Raw genomic sequence first — 20,268 nt, 5'->3', positions numbered from 1 at the left:
CCATTTGTATTTCAATGTTTTTCTGTGAAACCACTACCAACGCGCTGTTATTTTAAAAACGGGACAAAACAGTCGGGCGCTGCCGCACTAACTCCTCCCATGCACGACATTAAAAACGGCGATGAACTGCTTTCCTCGTCATCTTCCTGCGCTGCCTTTGCCGGCAGCACGCCTCGAATTTGTCCCTAATGAACTCCCCGTGAAACAAATTATCCGGGGCCAGCCGCTGAAGCCCCTGCCGGCCCCGCGGCCCCTCAGCACGCACCGCCCCCCCCCCCAGCAGCACGCTCCCCGCAGCCACCCCTGGACAAAATGGCGGCCGCGCCCTTCCCGCCGCCATAGCGCCCCCGGCCGCCCGTACCATCTTCTGCATGGACGGGGGGGGGACACGAGCAGCGTGCGAATGGCGAGGCCGGGCCGCTCCGCACCTCTCAGCCCGCCCTCCGCCCCGAGGGTCTCTCATCGTCTTTTTGCCCCTTTCTCATCGCTGAGGAGGCGCTGCCGGGGAGGACGGGCAGGGCTGAACGCACTCACCGGTGTCTCCTCCCCCCCAGGACAAAATGGCACCGCCCCGCGCTGCCCGGGCGCCGCTTTCGGATGCCTGAACAGTGCGACAGAAACTGACCAATGAGAGCGCGCGTTACTAGAGAGTCGTCCAAGGCTATAACAGTCCCACCAATCAGAAGCGCTGTCATTCGGTTGCTAGGAGGTGGCGAGCGGCGGCTGCTGGCTGAGGTGGGAGCCGGGGGCCGCGGGGCTGGGGCTGGGGGCGCCCGGTCCGCGCCGGCCGCGGGGCTGGGGGCGGGCTGGGGACAGCGGGGGTGCGGGTGCGGGTGCGGGTGCGGGTGCGGGTGTGGGGGGGCCACAGCGGGGGGGCTTAGGGCGGAGCTGGCCGCCTCGCCACTGGGGCGGGCCGGGCGGGAGGGCCCCGCGGTGCAGGGACGCGCAGCAGAGGGAGCAGCGCTGGTAAAGGCTTAGGGGTCGCCTGTTGGGGTCGCTGCGTGAGCGGCGTTTCCCTGTGCTGGTAAAGCTGGGGGTCAGCTTACGGCGTTGAGGCCCTGGAGCGTGTCCGGAGCAGGGCTACGAGGCTGGGGCAGGGCCTGGAGCACGAGTCCTGTGAGGAGCGGCAGAGGGAGCTGGGGGTGGTTGTGCTGGGGAAGAGAAGGCTCAGGGGAGACCTCATTGCTCTCTTCAGCTGCCTGAAAGGAAGCTGTGGGGAGCTGGGGATTGGCCTCTTCTCACAGGTAACCAGTGATAGGACCAGAGGGAATGGCCTCAAGCTGTGCCAGGGGAGTTTCAGGTTGGAAACGAGGAGACGTTTATTCTCAGAAATTGGAACGGGTTGCTCAGGGAGGTGGTGGAGTCCCTGGGAGTGTTTAGGGAGAGGTTGGACATGGTGCTTAGGGACATGGTTTAGTGGGTGACATTGGTAGGGGGATGATTGGACCAGATGATCTAGGAAGTGTTTTACAGCCTTAACGATTCTATGAATTACTAAAATTAATGTTTTAGTTGTGCCTAGCTTTATTTATAAAGATGTGATGATGAGGAGCAAACTACATCTGTAATTAAATCTAGGTGAATTACTGTGCTCCTAAGCATGGTGTATGATTAAAATGTCAATCTTTACGTTCTAGCAGTATAAGGTGTTGTGATGAAGCACTGTGTTTTCTGTTAAATGAGAAGTTGTTTTTCTTTTTTTCTGTTTGGTACTGTTTTGTGTATTTATGTCATTTGATTAATATACCGTTGTATGTGTGTGTATATATATATGAAATAGGAGATGACAATGTAGTCTGCTTTTTTAATCTTCCAGGGCTCCTGAAGAAATGCAGCTGGGATGACTCTTCAGGAGATGGTGAACCAGGCAGCTAGCCTGTACTTGGATAGAAAAGCAGTTTGGTTTGATCAATGCAATGATGAGCCTCCAATTTTCTACACATACACGACAGTGGTTAAACTTGCCACGGAGTTAACAGCTTTCCTTCAAAAGCACTGCAGTCACCAAGGAAAATGTGAAATAGGCCTTTACTGCTATCCAGGAATAAACTTACCCTCTTGGATCTTAGGGTAACGGTTTGAATTCTGTATTATATTTCTAGTGGTCAACTCTATCAAGTAAATTTTCAGTCTGTTTATGTTTTTAATATCAACAAAAATGTAGTAATACCATAAGCAATACCTACTAGTTGGTTTTGCTGCAGATGAAATGCTTGCTTTTTTGTTTCTTTTTAGCATTCCTTAACAGTCAGGAGGCACTGGGGTCTTGCAATCTTAAAGGAAAAATATTGCAGTATTACATTTAGTCTTTGAAAAGTCTATGTCAAGGTTTATTGAATCTTAAGTTCATTGATCTAAAGTGTATGTAATTCTCTTTAATGTATGGTTAAGTATATTTATAGACATATCAGGAATTATTGACTATCTTTGTACTTGTTTATAAATGGACTTAACAGAATAAATACCTATTCAAAAACAGGTATACTTTTTTTTTTAATGCATTCTTGTCTTGCTAGCCAAAAATAAAGTCTTGAAAACAAATGTCACGTTTTAAGCTAAATGAGTCTGTAGGTACAGTTCCATTACAGGAGCATTGCAGGAGAAGTTAATTAGCAATGCAGCTCTAAAGAGACATTGATTACTTTAATAGCTAGGAAATTGAAATGTTTCATAGTAATTGAAATGTAACATAGTATCTTAGCATCCCAAGGATGTTTTCTTCAGCTGATGTGTACTGCAGCAGCTTTGCTTCTGAGGTCTATGTTGGTATTTTCCTGCTGTCACACTGCACCTAAAATACATGGTAGCATAAGAAGATACATCACAATTGACTAAAGATCTCAATCAACTGAGTGCTGTAATTGTAAACCTTCCAGAAGTGCCAAGGATCTTCCTCACTAACAAGGAAACACTTTTTCCCTGGTCCAGCAGTGGAGTGGGTTGCTCAGAGAGGCTGGGCAGGCGCTGTCCTCAGAGACTTTCAAGATCTGACTGGACAAAGTCCTGCGCAAGGGCCTCAGGGCTGACCCCACTGGAGTAGCAGGTTGTACTGGGCAGCCTGTAGCCCCATCCATCCTGGCTTATTCTGTGCCCTGATGCCCTGGGCAGCAACAAACATTTCTTTTGTCATATGCTTGGGAACTGGCAGAGTATTTTGATTTTTTTTTAAAGCGATCCTCACGGAGTAATTAACTGCTATATATAATGCAGGGCAGGCTCAAATGGGTATTGATTCCAATAGGCAGAGCACTGCAGTTTCCAAGCCTTTGTTCAGGATCTTGTCATTATTACAGTGATAAATCACTTGCACAATGAGGAAGTATACCTAATTGGACACGGGAACCCAGCCTAAGATGAAATTAGAAGATTTATAGAAACTTCATATTTTAGTTACTGATTTTTTTTTTAATTTTTTTTTTCTTCCCGTGGAGTTAATAAACACAAGTATGAGCCACTAGAGGGAGTGCTTGCAGTAAATAACAGTTGAAACTATAACGTGGATGAGAGCAGAATGACACTTAAGTGTTCCTCTATTTATTAGGGAAAAAAGTTCTGATGTGTTTACAGAATTTTCTTCTACCAGACTGTTTACTGAGAATAGGAGCTGTATTCAGTGTGTACACCTTTTTTTTAAAAAAAAAGTTTGTTGCAGGTGTATAAATGAGTGCTTGTACTTCTGTCCAGAGTCCATAGCAGAAGTTTCAAAATCATGGTGCTGTTACGTCACTGTTACCCTTGTCATCACCAACCTGCTTGGCCAAGAAGAATTTAGCATTTTCTTATCTCTCTCTAATATTTTTCCTTGCTGTAAAATGCCAAAAGGCAACACTGATTATAATTTGTTTCATACTTTGTTTCTAATAAAATATTTAAAAGTTAGGTTATAACTTAATTTTCTGACTCTGGGTAAAAATTACAGTTACAAAAAAAATATTAGTTAAATTCAGATGGATTTTCCTAGAATTTTCATTTCTCCGTGGATTTTTACTTATTTATTTACAATGTTTTTGTCTTGTTAGAATCCTGCAGGTTCCAGCTGCTTATTCTCCTATTGATCCAGATGCACCACCAGTATTATCCACATACTTCATAAGGAAAAGCAATCTTCGATATATTCTTGTTGAGAATGACAAAATAAAGGTAAGTGTTCAGGCTTCTGCAGAAGCATCAAATGCAATTTAAAAATGTTTAGCTCTTCAGATTGTATTCTGTTTCTATAAGTTTGGTTGGGCTTTTGTTTTTGTTTTTTTTTTTCATGACAAGAGGCTTTCATTCAGAAAAGTACATCTTTAAAATTAGTACAAAGTGCTTCTCCAAATTCAAAAAAAAAAAATTTGTCCTCTGTGGAATTCTTTAGTATGTTTTTCCTTTTCACTATTTGCTCAGGTAATTGTTTTTTTCTCATTTATAAAGTCTGGGTTTACTCATAGTTAATATACAAACATATATAAGCTTAAAACTGTCAGGTGCAAGTCCTCCAAAACAAAGGGGTGAAAAATCACAGGTTATTTGTGAAAAATGTTTCATGTTTCATTACACACGATAGAACAACAGCACATCCTGAGTTCTGCTGTTTAAATTGTTCGTTTTATTTTACAGAAATTCCAGATGTCCCACGCTGGTTGGTTTTCCTGCAATTCTTCTGCAGTAGAACATATGGGTTTAACTCTCTTCCAAATGAGCTGGAGCAATACTGATGTAAATTCACAAGCAGACAATGTGAACAGTAAATATGAACCTTTAAAGGCTATGGGTAACTCTCAGCTAGGAAATACTGTTTGCCCAGAGCAACTCAAAGTAAAAACATCAGAAGGAGGATACATGGATGTTGGCCAGAACTGCTCTTTAGCCTACGTCTTGCATACATCAGGAACTACCGGGACCCCCAAGATTGTCAGAGTACCTCATAAATGTATAGTTCCAAATATTCAGCATCTTAAGTACGTGTGGTTTTCAGTTTTTCCTTTAAAAACTTTTACAAATTTGTTATTTAGGGACTCTCTAAGCACTTCAGAGGGATGTGTATTGGGTCTTTGCTAACACTGTTTCACTTCCTCCTCCTTCCCTTGCTTTTCAGATTTCTCTGTGGGTGTTTCTGTTTCAAAATAGTTTTCAAAGTTTTATTTCTCTTGGTGTCATTTAAACTTTTTAAAATTATTATTATTATTAAAGTAAGTTTATAATGATTTTTTAATATATTTGTTTTTAAATATGTTTTACTCATTTTTATGGGTGTACTTCAAATAATATGCTGTTGGAAATATTGTATTGCTGGTTTGCTGCTTAAAAGAAACAGATAACAAAGTTAATTATTCATTCACAATTATATATATATATATTTTTTTTGTAGTTTTTAAATTCTAATTCCTTGGGTTCCTCTCTGTTCTATTTAATAATTTCTAGAAAATCTATTTATGGGAAATAACATTTTTTTGGTTTTGTTTGTTTGTGTTTTAAATGAGCACCCATTAGTTGAAACAGATCTTTCAGCATGCTGTATTGGTGTGTAATGTGGTGGATAAACTTGTAAAAGGACCTCATTAGTTTATACCAATAGTTACGTTCTTGATACAGGAGCTCTTGCTGAAATTGTCTGGTCTAAATATTCAGGCAACATGCCTACAATATTCAGAGTAATCTGTAGCCCCTTGGCATTGCTAAAGTGAGGAATCTCTTTCGTGCTGCTCTTCTAGTTGATTTTATAGCAACTCTCATCAGGTTTGTAATTCCTGTCTTTCTTGTTTCAGATCCATATTTGAGATCACACCGGATGATGTGCTGTTCTTGGCTTCTCCTCTAACGTTTGATCCCTCTGTGGTTGAATTGTTCATTGCACTGACCAGTGGAGCCTCGATTCTCGTAGTCCCAAACACCGTTAAAATGATGCCTTTGGAGCTGTCTGCTGCTCTGTTTCGCCATCACCATGTGACAGTGCTGCAGGTAGGCAACACCTAAGATGACTGTTTTCAGTGTTTGACTTCTCACCTTTCCTAGTGTGTGTTACTTTTTCATCAATCTAAACAGTAACAACAGTAGTGTTCTTCCTGGAGAGAGGAGGTCATCCTTTTTCTGTAAAATGTTAGCTCTTTGGCAAATTACCGTTTGAAGGAAGTGTCACATAGATTACAACAGAAAGCAAGAACTGAAGATAAAACCAACATCCATCTTAAGAATCCATTAATTCTTAAGAATTAATTAAATTATGGTGTAAGCTGTTAGAAACATGTTAGCACCATGTAATAGACTTGATCTTGGAGGCTTTCCTCAAACAATTTTTGAATTTTAGTGGTAGTCTCTGTACTGAAAATACAACTGAAATAGTGGCATTGATAAGATGATAAAATGTTAGTAATTTATTATTTATTTATTTGTTTTACAATAATGAGAGAAATAGAATGATTCCCCAGCAACATTTCTTGTTTTTAGGCCTCCTGCTTATATGAAGCTTCATTTGTCCCTTCTGTGTTGGAATAGGTCACCTCATTTTTAATAGCTTTAAAATTCATTTTTGAATATTTACTTGAAGTTGTGAGAATCAAGCATGATTGAATAATCTTGGCCTTTTACCTGGCAGTGTAATAAAGTATTTCCTAAAGCTAGGTAAAGTAGAAGCTCTGCAGAAGAATGTAAATTGGTGCTGATAGTACTCATGAAGGGCTTCACACAATATATAAAACCTTGCACAACAGCAGCACAGTCTATACTGACATCTGATGGTTGATGCCATCTACTGTACAGAGATTAAGGTTAAATAGATGCACAACATAAATGTGGTAGTAAATATAAAGCAAGAAGAGGTACACATATGGAAAAAAAAGTAATAGGTGTTTCTCATCTTTTTTTTTTTTAACATGAATCATTCAGGCAACACCAACGCTTCTCAGAAGGTTTGGAGCTCACATTATTAAATCAATGGTGCTGGCTGCAGATACTTCACTCAGAGTCCTAGCCCTTGGTGGTGAAGCCTTTCCCATCCTGAGTCTCTTGAAAACTTGGAAGCACCAGGAGAACAGAACAAGTATTTTTAATCTGTACGGTATCACCGAAGTGTCAAGCTGGGCCACTTGCTACAAGATTCCTGAAGAGGTTTTTGGCGCTGATTTTAGGTAGGACATTTCATTGTTTTCATGGCTTGGTGTGTGAATGATAAAATCAGTAGAAATGAAACCCAGATCTCCTGTTTCCAGGGCTACTTGAGTCCTCATCGGTGTTTATGCTGGTAGAAGTTGCATATGTTTTTAATGTAGAAATAGGCAAATCTGACCATTTCTTACATCGTTACAGCCCCCTCAAGTAAAAGAAGTTGTTGAGTTGATGTTTGAACCATAAAACTTCAGCCTGAAATCCTGCATACTTGTAGCACCACTTCACACAGTGTGTTGTGATGGTTTCTGTTGTGGTCATCTCTCTGTCTAGACTTCCTCATCCCAGCCTGTGTTCCCACTGGTGGACCTGGACTGGCCTAGTCCAGGGTGTGCTCTCTGGTGGTACTGGCTTGGTGTTGTACCTCTGCAGGCAAATAGCTCCCACCCAATCTGTTAGCAACTTCAGTTAGCCCTGCTCTTGCTCCTCGTGAAACCTTTCCAGTGAGATCTTGCATATTTCAAACAGAAGAAGCCTAATCGAGCTGTCAGTGGGAGTAGAAAAATGAGGCTCTTTAAGTCTTAATCATAGCCTCTGAACAAAGATACGTTCATGGCTTAGTTCTGTCAAGTTTAGAAAGTTGCTTCTGAGATTTACTTATCTGAAGCAAAAATACTCAGAGATGACTTTCCAATGTAATCAATAGATATGAGTGGTTCGTGCTGCTACAGTGCTTTTACCTACAGTTTTAAAACTGCACAAACGAAGAAGTGGAGACTAGTTACGGTTTTTTTCTGACATGGGATAATACACTGTTCAGCAAATGATCCCACTGATGTTACTTGACAAGTACAGATGGCAGAAATCTGTACAAAGTGGTTCACCCAAGGTTTCAGTCATTTTAGTTGGACTTCCAGAAGTACTTTCTTTTCATCATTTAGCACTCTGCTATTTTCACTCAATTAAAGACTTTTTTTTGTTCATTGTATTTCATAAAGAGAGTTGCAGGAGTGTCAAGGCCATGAGAGGTTCTTTCAGTTAGCTCAGTGTTTTGTTTGCTCTCTGAAATGTGTAATTATTCCCTGGCTTGGTGTTACACACGTGACTTCAGTTAGACACATCTTAGGAAATGGATGTTTCAGACAAATGCTGTGATATATTAACCTGGCGCTTTAACAACAGAAGACTGAAAATGGTGGATGGTCATAAACTGTTGTCAAGTTCTCCTGAAAAACTCCTACTGAATAAGCAAGGAGTCTTAGAAACGATGAAATGTGGCCCGTTATTAGATACCTGTTCTGCAGAAAACGTGAGATCTTTTACAGCACTGAAATTTTCTGATTCTAGTGTTTCATTCTGGTTTCTCTGAGTTCAAGCATTGCCTTCTCCTCAGTGAAGCTGTTTTTCCTACTCAAAGTTTGTGCTCCAGAGATAGATAATGTGTCATTTTTCAGTTCAAACTAAGGTGCAGTTGCATTGCTGAAAATTTTTATAGTCTGTGACTGTTGTCTCTCACTCTTCACATCACAGCCTGTTTCCTCTAAGTGTCACTGCCAAGGGAATTACAGTTCCTTTGCAGTAAACATGTAAGCAGCCCAGGACCAAAAACATGACAGATGGTTTTATGTCTTCTTCACTTCTTAGTATTGGTAGGACAATTGGAGTGCAGTGGTATGTTACTTTTTCTAGCTAAATGATAAAAACTGGCAGTTTCTAGAGAATGCTAGAATATCAAAAAATCGGCAGAAAAGTTAGTGTATTATTGGTCTGTCTCCCCTGCTTTTTAGGTATGTTTGGCAAAAACTAAACATCTAATCTCAAGTCTCTTAAAAATAATGTCACAATGAATTTATTTTTAATTTTGCCGTTTTATATATACATAGTAATCTTGTTTTGTTTGTTTGTAGTTGCTATATTTTACTTTGTTTTGTTTTTTTTATTTTCATTGTGACTTTCACATGGTGTGGGGTAAACATGCTGAATATCAGGGATGCTTTCCCTTGCCTATTTGCCAAGTCATTGTATTTTGAAGCTGAGCAAAGAAAAGAAGATCCCCAGTTGGCAAAAAAACACAAAATTTGAGTGCATTTTGGCAAACACAGGATAAAGCATTCATTGACTGATCAGAAAACAAAAAAGGAGAGGTTTCAACAGCCTAAATAGCAGGAATTGTACAAGAGTATTAGGTTCAAATATGAGACTTTATGATCAAAGTTGAGCTGAACCACATGCCTAACTTGATATATTACCAAAATTATTTCAAGTTACTCTTTTTTTTTTTTTTTTAATTTTACTGAAAAAATATATTATTCTCTATTTTCACTCAGAAGTAGTGTCTGTGTTCAGTGAATGAGGTTTTGGAGAGTGCTTGAGCTGGAGAATGAAGGGAAAGGAATGAGTTGGTCTGCAGTTCAATGGAAGAATTCTGTAATAGGATACATGATATTGAAATTACTGTTCCTTTTATTTCAGGTTTTTCTGGAAGAGTCATCTGTATTCATTGACACAATATCAGTAACCAACAAGAATAAAAGCTCAAACTAGGGTAGGGAAAGAATGAATTAGAAAGTGTTTGTATGTGTTCATAATGGTTGAATGTGATAGAGGTTCAACCAGGGGGACTTAAGAGCTGGCAGAAACTCAGGGTACTCTCAGGGGATTTCATGATCCATTAAGCCTTATTTTCTATTCTTTTGGGTACTTTCTATTCTTTTCTTATTTTCATTTTATGGGTGTTTTTTTGAATATGATAATGAAACCCATGCACATTGATGAAGTTTTTAATTTTGAACAAATAAAACAGTTCTTTAAGAATAAATATTTGTAGAAAGAAGCCCCAACTATCTACTTTTGCCCTGATACCAAACATTTAAAAGACTGTATGTTACATAATTCCTGGAATGGTTGTTTTGTGTTCAGAAAGGAAAAGATTTTTATTGCTTCTCTCTTCAATATATTTAGAACTGACTTCTCTGTACCTTTGGGATCACCACTCCTTGGAACAACAGTTGAGGTCAGAGACGACAACGGTTCTGCAGTTCTAGAAGGCGAAGGACAAGTATTTATAGGTTATTTTATATTTTTTGTTCTTCTAAGATACTTTTCCTAATTGGTTTTTAGTAATATGTTGATTTTTTTTACTTGGTGTAAAACAGATTAACGTAACACTGTAAATTCATAGAATCATAGAATATCCTGAGTTGGAAGGGACCCTTAAGGATCATCAAGTCCAACTCTTGACACCGCACAGGTCTACCCAAAAGTTCAGACCATGTGACTAAGTGCACAGTCCAATCTCTTCTTAAATTCAGACAGGCTCGGTGCAGTGACCACTTCCCTGGGGAGCCTGTTCCAGTGTGCAACCACCCTCTCCGTGAAGAACCCCCTCTGGTTCCCACTGGGCTGGGAACCTTGATGGCATTTTAGGTTGTTGGAATGATGGACAGGAAATTATCACCATTTTATCTGCATGCTGCTTTCATTATACTGATTATCTTTTTTTCCTGCTTGCAATTTTGATGCTCAGCTGTAATAATTTACATGTTGTAACTGAATTAACTGTATAGGCCAATTGGTACAGTGTAGAAGTTTAGACATTGATGATAAACTTTTGCTATTTATAATGCTTGCTAGCATTTAGGATAATTTAATAAAACACTCAGTATTTTCATAATAATTTCATTTACAGTTAGCCATTTAATAATGACCACGGTCTTTTCTTGTGTAGGTGGTGAAGAACGAATCTGCTTTCTTGATGATGAGATAACTGTACCCCCAGGAACAATGAGAGAAACAGGGGATTTTGTAAGAGTGCAGAACGCGCAGATGGTCTTCTTGGGTCGGAAAGACAATCAGATTAAACGTCATGGCAAACGTTTTAATATTGAATGTTTGCAGCAGGTAATATAACATCTAATGTTATGCAGAGTGGCTGAGGGAGCTGAGGTTGTTTAGCCTGGAGAAAAGGCTTGGGGAGACCTCGTTGCTCTCTCCAATTACCTTAAAGGAGGCTATAGTGAGGTGGGGCTCTTCTCCTAAGCACTAAGTGATAAGAGGAAATGGCCTTTAGTTGTGCCAGGGGAGATTTAAGTTGGATATTTGGTAAAAATTCTTCACTGAATGGGGTGTGAAGTATTGGAACAGGCTGCCTGGGGGAAGTGGTGGAGTTGCCATCCCTAGGGGTCTTCAAAAAACGTGTAGATGCAGAGCTTAGCCACATGGTTCAGTGGGCTTGGCAGTGCTAGGTTAAAGGTTGGACTGGGTGATCTTAGAGGTCTCTTCCAACCTAAATGGTTCTGTGGTTCTATGATGCTAATGAGTAGAGTATGCCAGTACAGAAGAGCAGGGATAATGCTCATGCATCATTACCACCAGAAATCTGTATGTACTCATTTTCAGATGATTTTTAGAAGTCTTGAAGAAATTAGGAGGATGTAGTATCAAAAACCTGGTCATGTAATAGAGGTACCTAGAAGGGAGGAGTTTGGTTTTGTATTCTTAGAAATCTATTTTGTTGTATGTTTTATTCCAACAGAATTGAAAACTGTATATGCAGATGAAAATTTTCAAATGGCTTACTGCAGTGCTTGCATGGTCTTTTGATAAACTGCATTTCAAAACAAAAATAATATTTCTTAATTACAGGCTGCTGAAGATCTTTGTCAGGTAGAAGCTTGTGCAGTGACCTGGTATCAGCAGGAAAAACTTATCCTATTTGTTGTGCCCAGTGGTGATTTAGAAGAGAGAGAAACTCTTCAAGAACTTCAGAAACATCTGCCAGCTCACGCAATTCCTGATGAGCTTGTACAGATTAAATCTTTGCCTTTAACATCACATGGTAAGTGAAACTATAAGTACCCTTGCCACATACTTGAATGGTCTCCATTCTTTTTTTTTTCCTTTCTTCAATGACCACTGTCATACCTTTTAAACACACGGAGCAGATAACACCTAACACCTAGTTAGGAAATCTTGACCATGTATTACGTGTGCTTGATAATGTTTCATTCAAGATTCAAAAAGTAGCAGTAAAATTAATTTAGTACTAAAACTGCACTTTTTGTTTTTTCTCAGTCACTTCTGTTGCAGTCTGTGACAGAACCCTGACTTCTCTCAGGGAAAGATCTGGCACTGAAGATGGGATTACGCGGGAGGCTACAGTAAATTTTCAAAAACCTTGTTGGGTTCTGTTGAGTGTAGTTAATTGACTGGATTAAAAAAAAAAAAAAAAGTGCAGTTGAGTGTAAGCCTGTAAGAGAGTAAGACAACTATTTGGGGAGAGCAAGCTTTGGAAGTGTAAATGCTGAAAAGCAATGAAAAAAATCATACTTTATTTTCTACAAAGGCAAAGTTGATATATCTGAACTGAACAAGATTTACCACAACCATCTAACCTCCAGAAGGCGTGACAGTAAGCTGAATGGCGCAGAGGAATTGTGGGAAAGATTGCAGTATTTATGGAAGGTAGTATTTTGAGCTGCCTTTTTATCTTTGCAAGTGGATCATTATACATGTGTCAGGAATTAAACAGTTTTAAGAAGTATGACTAATGCAGCCAGAACATTCTTGCTGCCTATACATTCAAGTATTACAGCTCTTTCTGTTCAGTTAATACTTAAATATAGTTGCTCTGTAATGGCCAGGAGGGATTCATTTATGTTTCTGTATCAGATAAAGCTGCAGACTGTGAAGGTATCAGCAATTAGCATAGGAAGGATGTAATCTGTCAGTAGCTTTTTGAATACTGCTGCATTTGCCAAGTAAGGTATCCCTAAGGGAAACAAGGAACTGGGACGTGGAAATTTTGTACAAAATAGCTACTGTGTTAGTAGAGTTTCTTATTTCTAACGATAATTACGAACTGAAGAGTCTTTTTTTAAATAGGTGGCACAATTGTGTAATTATCTCTTGGACCGTCTCACTGTATTGTTCCTAAACTTCTTTGGTAAAGGCTTATTTTTCAAAGTAGTCAAATGTGACACCAAACAGTATTAGGTTTTTTTGAAAGGTATACTCCTAAGTTTCACCTGATCTGCTGTGGCTAGGACTTGAATACATACATGCAGAAGGAAGTTGGTGATGCAGTTTGCTGTGCCTGTGCTGATACTTCACTGTATTGGTGGCTATAGAAATATAACCAAGGGGATGGGACGTGCCCTAGATCTAGTTTGAACAGTAGAATGCAGCCTCCAAAAACAGAGGTTTGGGACTTCATAACTAGATTTAGGAAGCAGGGAGTGCAGTGACGGAAGACATGTAATAATTGCTGTTTGTTGTAATAACAATGCTGAATCCATAATCCTTTGTGAATTGGAAGGGGTTATAGCTTCAAAAGAAGGTAGATAAATAGGTTACTTAAATCATTCAAAAGCAAAAGATACTGGTTTACATAAATCTTACTAAAAACCAATTTTATCTAAAGGCATCTATATTTTATCTGAGAAATAATGTAGGTGTCATTAGTAAATGGTATTGAGATTGAAAATAGCCAACAAAAATACAGCACATTCTGCTTCAGTTCCTTATACTGTAGAATTGGAAATGAGCAAAAGAAAGTGTAGTATTGAACTAGTATCTCCCTGTTCCCACCTTCTCCTGTTCCTTCCCAGCTTGTATTCTGTCAGTATCTCTGCAAAGTTTCAGAGGAACTGACTTTCCTCAGTTCCTGTTAATTTTTAGTGGGACTTCTGTGTATTCAGTAGAATATTTCCTGACTTAAGCTTTTCTTTGTGACGTGGTGGAAGATTCATGAACTGTTACCTTTTTCCTTCTTTTCTCTAGTCTGTTCTGGGTTTCCTAGGTGATTCCAGTGGAATTTCTAGAGACGCAGTATTTCTTCACAGTGGTGGAGACTCCTTAAAGGCTCTTCAATTTTATGATGAAATTGAGGTGCTCATAGGCAGAGCTGTGCCTGGACTCCTGGAGGTTATTCTCAGCCGCACGATCGAACAGGTTTATACACATATTCTTAAAACCGTGTTTCCAGATGAAGACCAGCTAATAAATAATGACAATGTTTTGAAAAGAAAACTAAGTGAGAACAATGGAGAGGAAATCCATGGAAAATATGGTAAATTGAAATCTGAAAGATATCTTAAAGTTGTTCCTGGATTAATTTCATTTATTGCACTGAGCAGAGGAAATCATTTTCTTTCTATGCATTTCACCAAGTCTTTAATGCAACCCAGTAATACAGCACAGGTAGGAGTGGAGCCGCTACAAGAACCATCCCTTCTGCATTTAGCGTCTCCAAGTATAATGAACAGCCATGTGCAAGGGCATGACATGGAGAAAAATGGAATTTTAACAATTAACAACAAGGCAAATAAAACTGACTGTAGCTCTGTGCAGCAGCTCCATGCAGAATGTAGTCACATAACAACAGCAGAATTGACATTATGCACAAGGTGGAAGTCAAATACAAGAAAATGTGTTGATGCATCGCCGTTGGTTATAATACCATTTAAAGATGAAATGTCTGCCTCTGTATATGTTGGCTCTCACTCTCACACAATGCAGGCCATTGATCTAGATTTGGGAGAAATAAAGTGGGAGAAGACCCTTGGAGATCGTATTGAATCTTCTGCCTGCATATCTAAGTGTGGGAATTTCATCATCGTCGGTATGTCTTCTGTTTTAGCCTTCGTTTCAGAGTCCTTTTTCTGTTAAATATGAAATGAGTAACTTAGAACCTTATTTCTTCCCTCTGAATGACTTCCATTATACCTATCATCATACCTATCCATCAGCTTGCGTGTCTGCTTCAGGACTAGTTTATTGTAAGACAAAAATAGAAGGAATAAGTAATTTGGGTTTCATGATAACCTGTTATGGGGGTTACTTAACATACTATGCAGTTCTGGGTGATTTTGTGTGAATTTATTAGAAAGGCCTTGTTAAGGAATAAACAGTAGGTTCAGTTTCTTTTCAGTGGTTGATTGAGGTGTGACCATTACACTGTTTTTTAAAAAAGTATGGAAAGGTGATACAGTCTTAAAGTGTCTTTGAATATTGATAGGTATAGAAGTTATTACATGGTGCCCCAGATAATTAAACTATGAAGAATAATCTCCTTTAACTATGTATCTGTAAATATAAGTAACATGGACGTGTTTGCGTAGCTTCTTGTTTTTAAACATGACTTTGGAAAAGGAAGGTTTTAATCCATCATTGTGTGTGAATTTTAAGGACTGTTGGCTGTTGATGTGTAGCACTGACTTTATATAAACTTTGTCAGTTAGGACCAGTGTGCTCTATTTTTTATCAGATCTGTTGCCAACAGAGTTAACATTATTCGTCTTAGCATTATCTTTTTAGCTAGAGTGCATACATCACTGGTGAGCACAGACGTCCAGATGATGAAGTTTTTATGCAAAGCTAACATTGCCATTTTTTTCTACTACTTTGATTGTTTACTCTGACAACAAAATTGAATGTTTCTTAAGATCAAAAGTTTCTATAACTATAGTTTTCATTAGAAAACATACAAACTTTATTTTTTTAGCATCCTTGTTTTCATACAGGAAAATTAGAGAGAGAGGATTAAAAAAAATCTTCTCCCTTTTCAGCAACTCTACTTTCTTCTAATATTATTATTGTAAAAATTGGTAGAAAGGCAATGAAATAACTATATTCTGAATGTCACCTGGAAGGAACACACAGAGTGATCGTCTTTGAGTGTAGCAGACTCAACTTCGAGTTTGAATGATCAACTTCAAGGAGTAGCTTTGGAAAAAATTTTGAAACTCTATCTCCTAAGTCATCTTATTTCTTTCCAATGTAATGATGCAGCTAAAAGCATAAATGACAGCATAAATACAAATATTTATTATGCTTTTTTTTCTCCATGGTTGTGTTTTGTCGGATACAGGCTGTTATGACGGCTTAGTGTACGTGCTGCAGAGCAGCGATGGAGAAACCCACTGGGCTTTTGTCACAGAAGACACCGTGAAAAGCTCTGCAGTTGTAGATCCTTCCAGCGGATTGGTCTACATAGGATCGCATGACCAACACCTGTATGCTTTGGATATTTATGTGAGCACACTGGCTGACCTTTCTGTATAGCAGAGCCAATATCCAAATTAGACCCTATCTGTAGCACACCAAATGAATACTAGTGTTCATCTTCTCACCACTCCAATCAAACTTTTGAGAAAGTTTTGCCTGCTGGAAGTGGGGTTAGGATTATGTGGTAGTAATAGTTTTAGTGATGTTCTCCTGTTCCTGGGTGAAGCCACATCTTGAGCTTCTCAGTTACTGAATGACCTGTGGATGTTTCAGAATAGGGTGCCCAGCTGGAAAAAAAAAAAAAAAGCCACACTGTGGCTTAGTGGTGGAAAGAGAATCTTAGGTTTTGAAAGAGCAGATTGGAGGAGAAGGAAAACAAGAGGGGGAGATACTACTGGTTGGTTAGCATGTTTTCTCATATTTACTAGAAAAGAAAGTGGCTAATGACATATGAGTTGCTATAATAGCATGTAAATTATATCTTAAATTTCCTAATTAGTAAGTAAACACACTGTTTAATAAGCTTTGACTTTAGAAGGTCTTTGTAAACATTCCGAGCTTGAACTCCAATTGTAATTCTTTTTCTTGTGCTTACAGAAAAAGGTGTGTATATGGAAATTGCATTGCGAAGGTGGAGCTGTGTTTTCCTCTCCCTGTCTAAGTTCTTCTCCACATCACATTTATGTTGCTACACTAGGAGGACTCTTACTGGCTGTAAACCCGGTATGTATGTTTGCCTGCTTGTCTTTGATCCCAATCTCAAATTTAGGTTAAACCAAAATGCATTTCTGAAGTTAAGAGCACTTTTCTGATGAAGGAAATCACATGATCTGATGTTACAATGAAATCTTTTTCACTTGAGAGCCTATACACAAGGTCACTATAACAATTCCTGTATTGCAAAAAAGGGTCCGGTAACAAAGGGAATTGAAGTGACTTGCTTGAATTTGCGTGCTGACTGTAGGCTGAAGTTGGAATCAGTCTTCTGATCCCACATGCCACATTATTAGTTAAACCTGTATTTGTGGTGTTCAGCACTCACAACCCCACATCAGTCCTGGCCATCTTTACCTTCCCTGCTCCACATTTCCTCAGTAGTACCTAAGTGGTTCCCGTCTGCCTCTAGTGTTAGCAGACAAATGTGTGGTTTTGCAGCTCTAGTGGGCTGTGGATAAGAAAATATTTTTTTTCTTAATTCTGAGTAAGAGGTAGTTGAGAACTCCAGCTGTAACGCCAAGTGATTTATAACAATAGGATATCATTGTGACAATCATGGATTGTGGGTTGCAGCATTTCCTGCAGTATTTATAGTTTATAATAATGCAAGTCATAATTCATACAGCTTATTTACAAGATATTCTCTCCTTCACTGACCCTTTTCACATACTGAGGAGCTGGGAGTGGAATTAAAAATGAATCTGTCATTCTTGAAACTGCTACTACTACTGCTTTGTTATTAATATTACTGTTTTGCCTAGGGGAAGAAAGAGAAAGGTGGAATAGGGGGCAATGAGTATCCCAGGGAATGTGCTAAACATTTTGTCTGAATAGTATTTTTAGAGGTTTGCTTCTGGTGTGCATTCTGGTTGGAAGAGGCCTTTTTTCTCTCTTTCTTAAGGGCTGGGTCAAGCTGTGAAGGAAGGGTCATTTTGTGCAGCTGCTTACAGTTGTCTTAAGCATCATACTGCACACTGCCATTTACAGGTGACGGGGAATAAGATTTGGAAAAGCTTCCTGGGAAAACCACTTTTCTCCTCTCCTCACTGCAACGAGAAGTGTGTTTGTGTTGGATGCGTGGATGGAAACTTGTATTGTTACACTCACTCTGGGGAAAAGGTAAAAGCTGCTGCTGTTGGCCTTCTTGTGCTTTTTAAATGTTCATCACAAAACACTGCATGAGATGCTTTACTAATCCGGTTTTCTGAGGTTTAATGATTACCACATACCTTTTTGAGAACCGAATGCAAGAATGTATTTATTTTTATAGAGTGGAGAAAGCAGAAAATCAGTACGACAGCCAGCCCATTACTGAGATAGAAATAGATAGTTTAGAGCATACACCCAGAGCAAATGGTAGTGCCAGGGCAGTGCCAACAAATAGAATGGTTTACTTTTGTTTTTGAAGTTTTTCAAGAATGTTTAAAGCATCTCTTTATACGTGGTGGGTGTTCAGAAGCTAAGGTTTCTTAGAATGTGTATTTATTTATAAAAAAATACTGGCATCATGGCAGAGATGCTGCAAATCATAATTCTGGCACGATATATCAGCCTTCACATTCAATTAAATGAGAATATTTTTTTAGTTCCTCCATGATGAGTGTGGTTTGGTACCATAATGTGGTTACAGTGTGGTAACAGTTCATAAATTCATAACTTTCATTACTAATTCAGTTACAATGGGCCTAGAGTATTCTTTTCCCAAGTTGTCCATTTTATGTGTGCCTCACAGAAGGTAGCAACTCTTGCGTATCTGTTTAATGAGTCTTTTATCACTTACTGTGTGTAAAGCTTAACTTGTAATGTGACAAGTATTTACCAGCCCTCACCAAAACCTCTTATGCTCTTGAAATAACATGCTCTCCTGTCAACAACTAGTTACTAAAAAAACAGAGTTGCTGTCATACTGAAAATGTGACCGACCTGTGCTAATGGGTGGTTATGTTATTTCTGTAGGTTTGGCAGTTTCCCACTAATGGACCGGTGTTTTCATCTCCGTGCATCTCAACTTTAACTAAGCAAGAAATATTTTTTGGCTCCCATGATCGCTTTATCTACTGTTGTAATACGGAGGGTAATTTACTGTGGAAATTTGAAGCCACTTCAAGTGTATATGGAACACCATTTGTTTTCCAAAGCGATGACTTAAAGAACAAAATACTTTTGGCAGCAGTATCTACAGATGGCACGGTGTGGATCCTGAATGCCAAGAGCGGCACAGCAGAAGGAGTAGCTAAGCTTCCAGGAGAAGTTTTCTCTTCCCCGGTAGTATGGGGAACAAAGCTTGTTGTTGGCTGTAGAAACGATTATGTTTATTGCCTAGATTTGTGTATAACAGGAGAAAAAGAACAATGAGGATGTTAGGCTGCTACTTTTGTGTTGTTTACATCTGTACATTAAGAACTCACAGGTGCTGTCTACCTCCTCCGCCTGCTTTGCTGAAGACAAGAGATTCTCTTTGCAGACTTCTCAGGTAGCATTTTGCACCACGGCAACAGCCAGAGCAGGTAAGTGATGCTCGTTGACTTGCTGTACTGACTGAAGGCTGGCTGCTCAGCACCTAGCCCAAAGTTACACTGTCCCTTCCCCACTTCCCAGCTCAGGTTCATGAAAGAAATGGTTTGGATACAAGTGTTGTGCTTTTTACAGGTGCAGTGGGAAGTTAATAGGTAGTAGTTGGGCTTCAAGCACTTAGACAATTGGGAGAAGCTGGGGTAAGGTGCAGTACCGTGCAACTTGAATTAATGTGCTTGTCTTGATGAGGGAGGAACGTGTTCTTTCCTAGGATCCAGCCTCACTTCTCTCCCGTGCTGCTTTCGGCCCAGCCTGTGCCTGGCTCTTCCATATGTTGGGCTGGCGTTTATCTGGTTTGACTGGGTTTCTATTCCATGGCAAGGTAACCAAAGTCCTTTGTTGATTCTAACTTTTCAGATGATTTCTAAGTACATATCCTGCATGCCGTGGACTTGGGAGTAATGACTTTTTGTTATAGTTTGTATAAGCTACATAATTAATCTTGTGCAAGCCTGAGCCCTCCCTGGCTTCAGTTCAGCCAGGCATATACTTTCAAACTCCATTAAAGTCAGCACGAGTTACTTCCTCTATTCTGAAGTGGACAGGTACTTTGCTGTGTGTATTTATTACATGGCAGTGACAAGTTACTGTACGAGTTCCAAGGTGAAGTGTATAGTGTTCAAGTCAATGTTTGCCAAATCATTTTTGAAGAAATTTGAATTAATGCTCTTTACAATGTATTTACAGAGAACTATTAATAAAGGATTGTGTAGATTTTTTTGGTTGTCCTTAACCCCTTAAAAAGAATTAGTGCCAGTAATGCAGATCGAGTATTTGCAGACAAAAGTACACTTAAACTCTGAGTGTCTTCCTGATTACGAGTCTTCTGCAAGAACTCTTGTGGAAGCTATTATTTCCTTCTCATGCGCCATCTCCTTTAAATTCTAA

General features: G+C 39.4%; 1 protein-coding gene across 5 annotated transcripts; it reads left to right on the top strand.

Annotated features, from left to right (window-relative positions):
- Nucleotides 1-581: 581 nt before the first annotated feature.
- AASDH (aminoadipate-semialdehyde dehydrogenase) lies at nt 582-20,098 on the top strand. 5 transcript variants are annotated; one of them, XM_068680379.1, is made up of 15 exons: nt 582-735; nt 1,817-2,070; nt 4,020-4,140; nt 4,600-4,940; nt 5,748-5,940; nt 6,865-7,106; nt 10,045-10,151; nt 10,811-10,983; nt 11,728-11,920; nt 12,428-12,546; nt 13,864-14,704; nt 15,953-16,116; nt 16,687-16,812; nt 17,794-17,925; nt 18,763-20,098. In XM_068680379.1, exons 2-15 carry the CDS (start codon nt 1,841-1,843, stop codon nt 19,159-19,161), a joined length of 3,381 nt encoding a protein of 1,126 aa, XP_068536480.1. In that variant the 5' UTR covers nt 582-735; nt 1,817-1,840; the 3' UTR covers nt 19,162-20,098. The 5 variants fall into 5 exon arrangements, 4 of the variants coding, with proteins under 4 accessions (XP_068536480.1, XP_068536483.1, XP_068536482.1 ...); XM_068680381.1 differs by lacking the exon at nt 582-735 and adding an exon at nt 1,145-1,244; XM_068680380.1 differs by lacking the exon at nt 582-735 and adding an exon at nt 1,261-1,578.
- Nucleotides 20,099-20,268: the final 170 nt, after the last annotated feature.

This window comes from Anas acuta, chromosome 4, assembly GCF_963932015.1.
Source record: "Anas acuta chromosome 4, bAnaAcu1.1, whole genome shotgun sequence".
NCBI lineage: Eukaryota > Metazoa > Chordata > Aves > Anseriformes > Anatidae > Anas > Anas acuta.
Note: the sequence above shows the minus strand (reverse complement) of the source record. Positions and strands in the feature narration are given on the sequence as shown.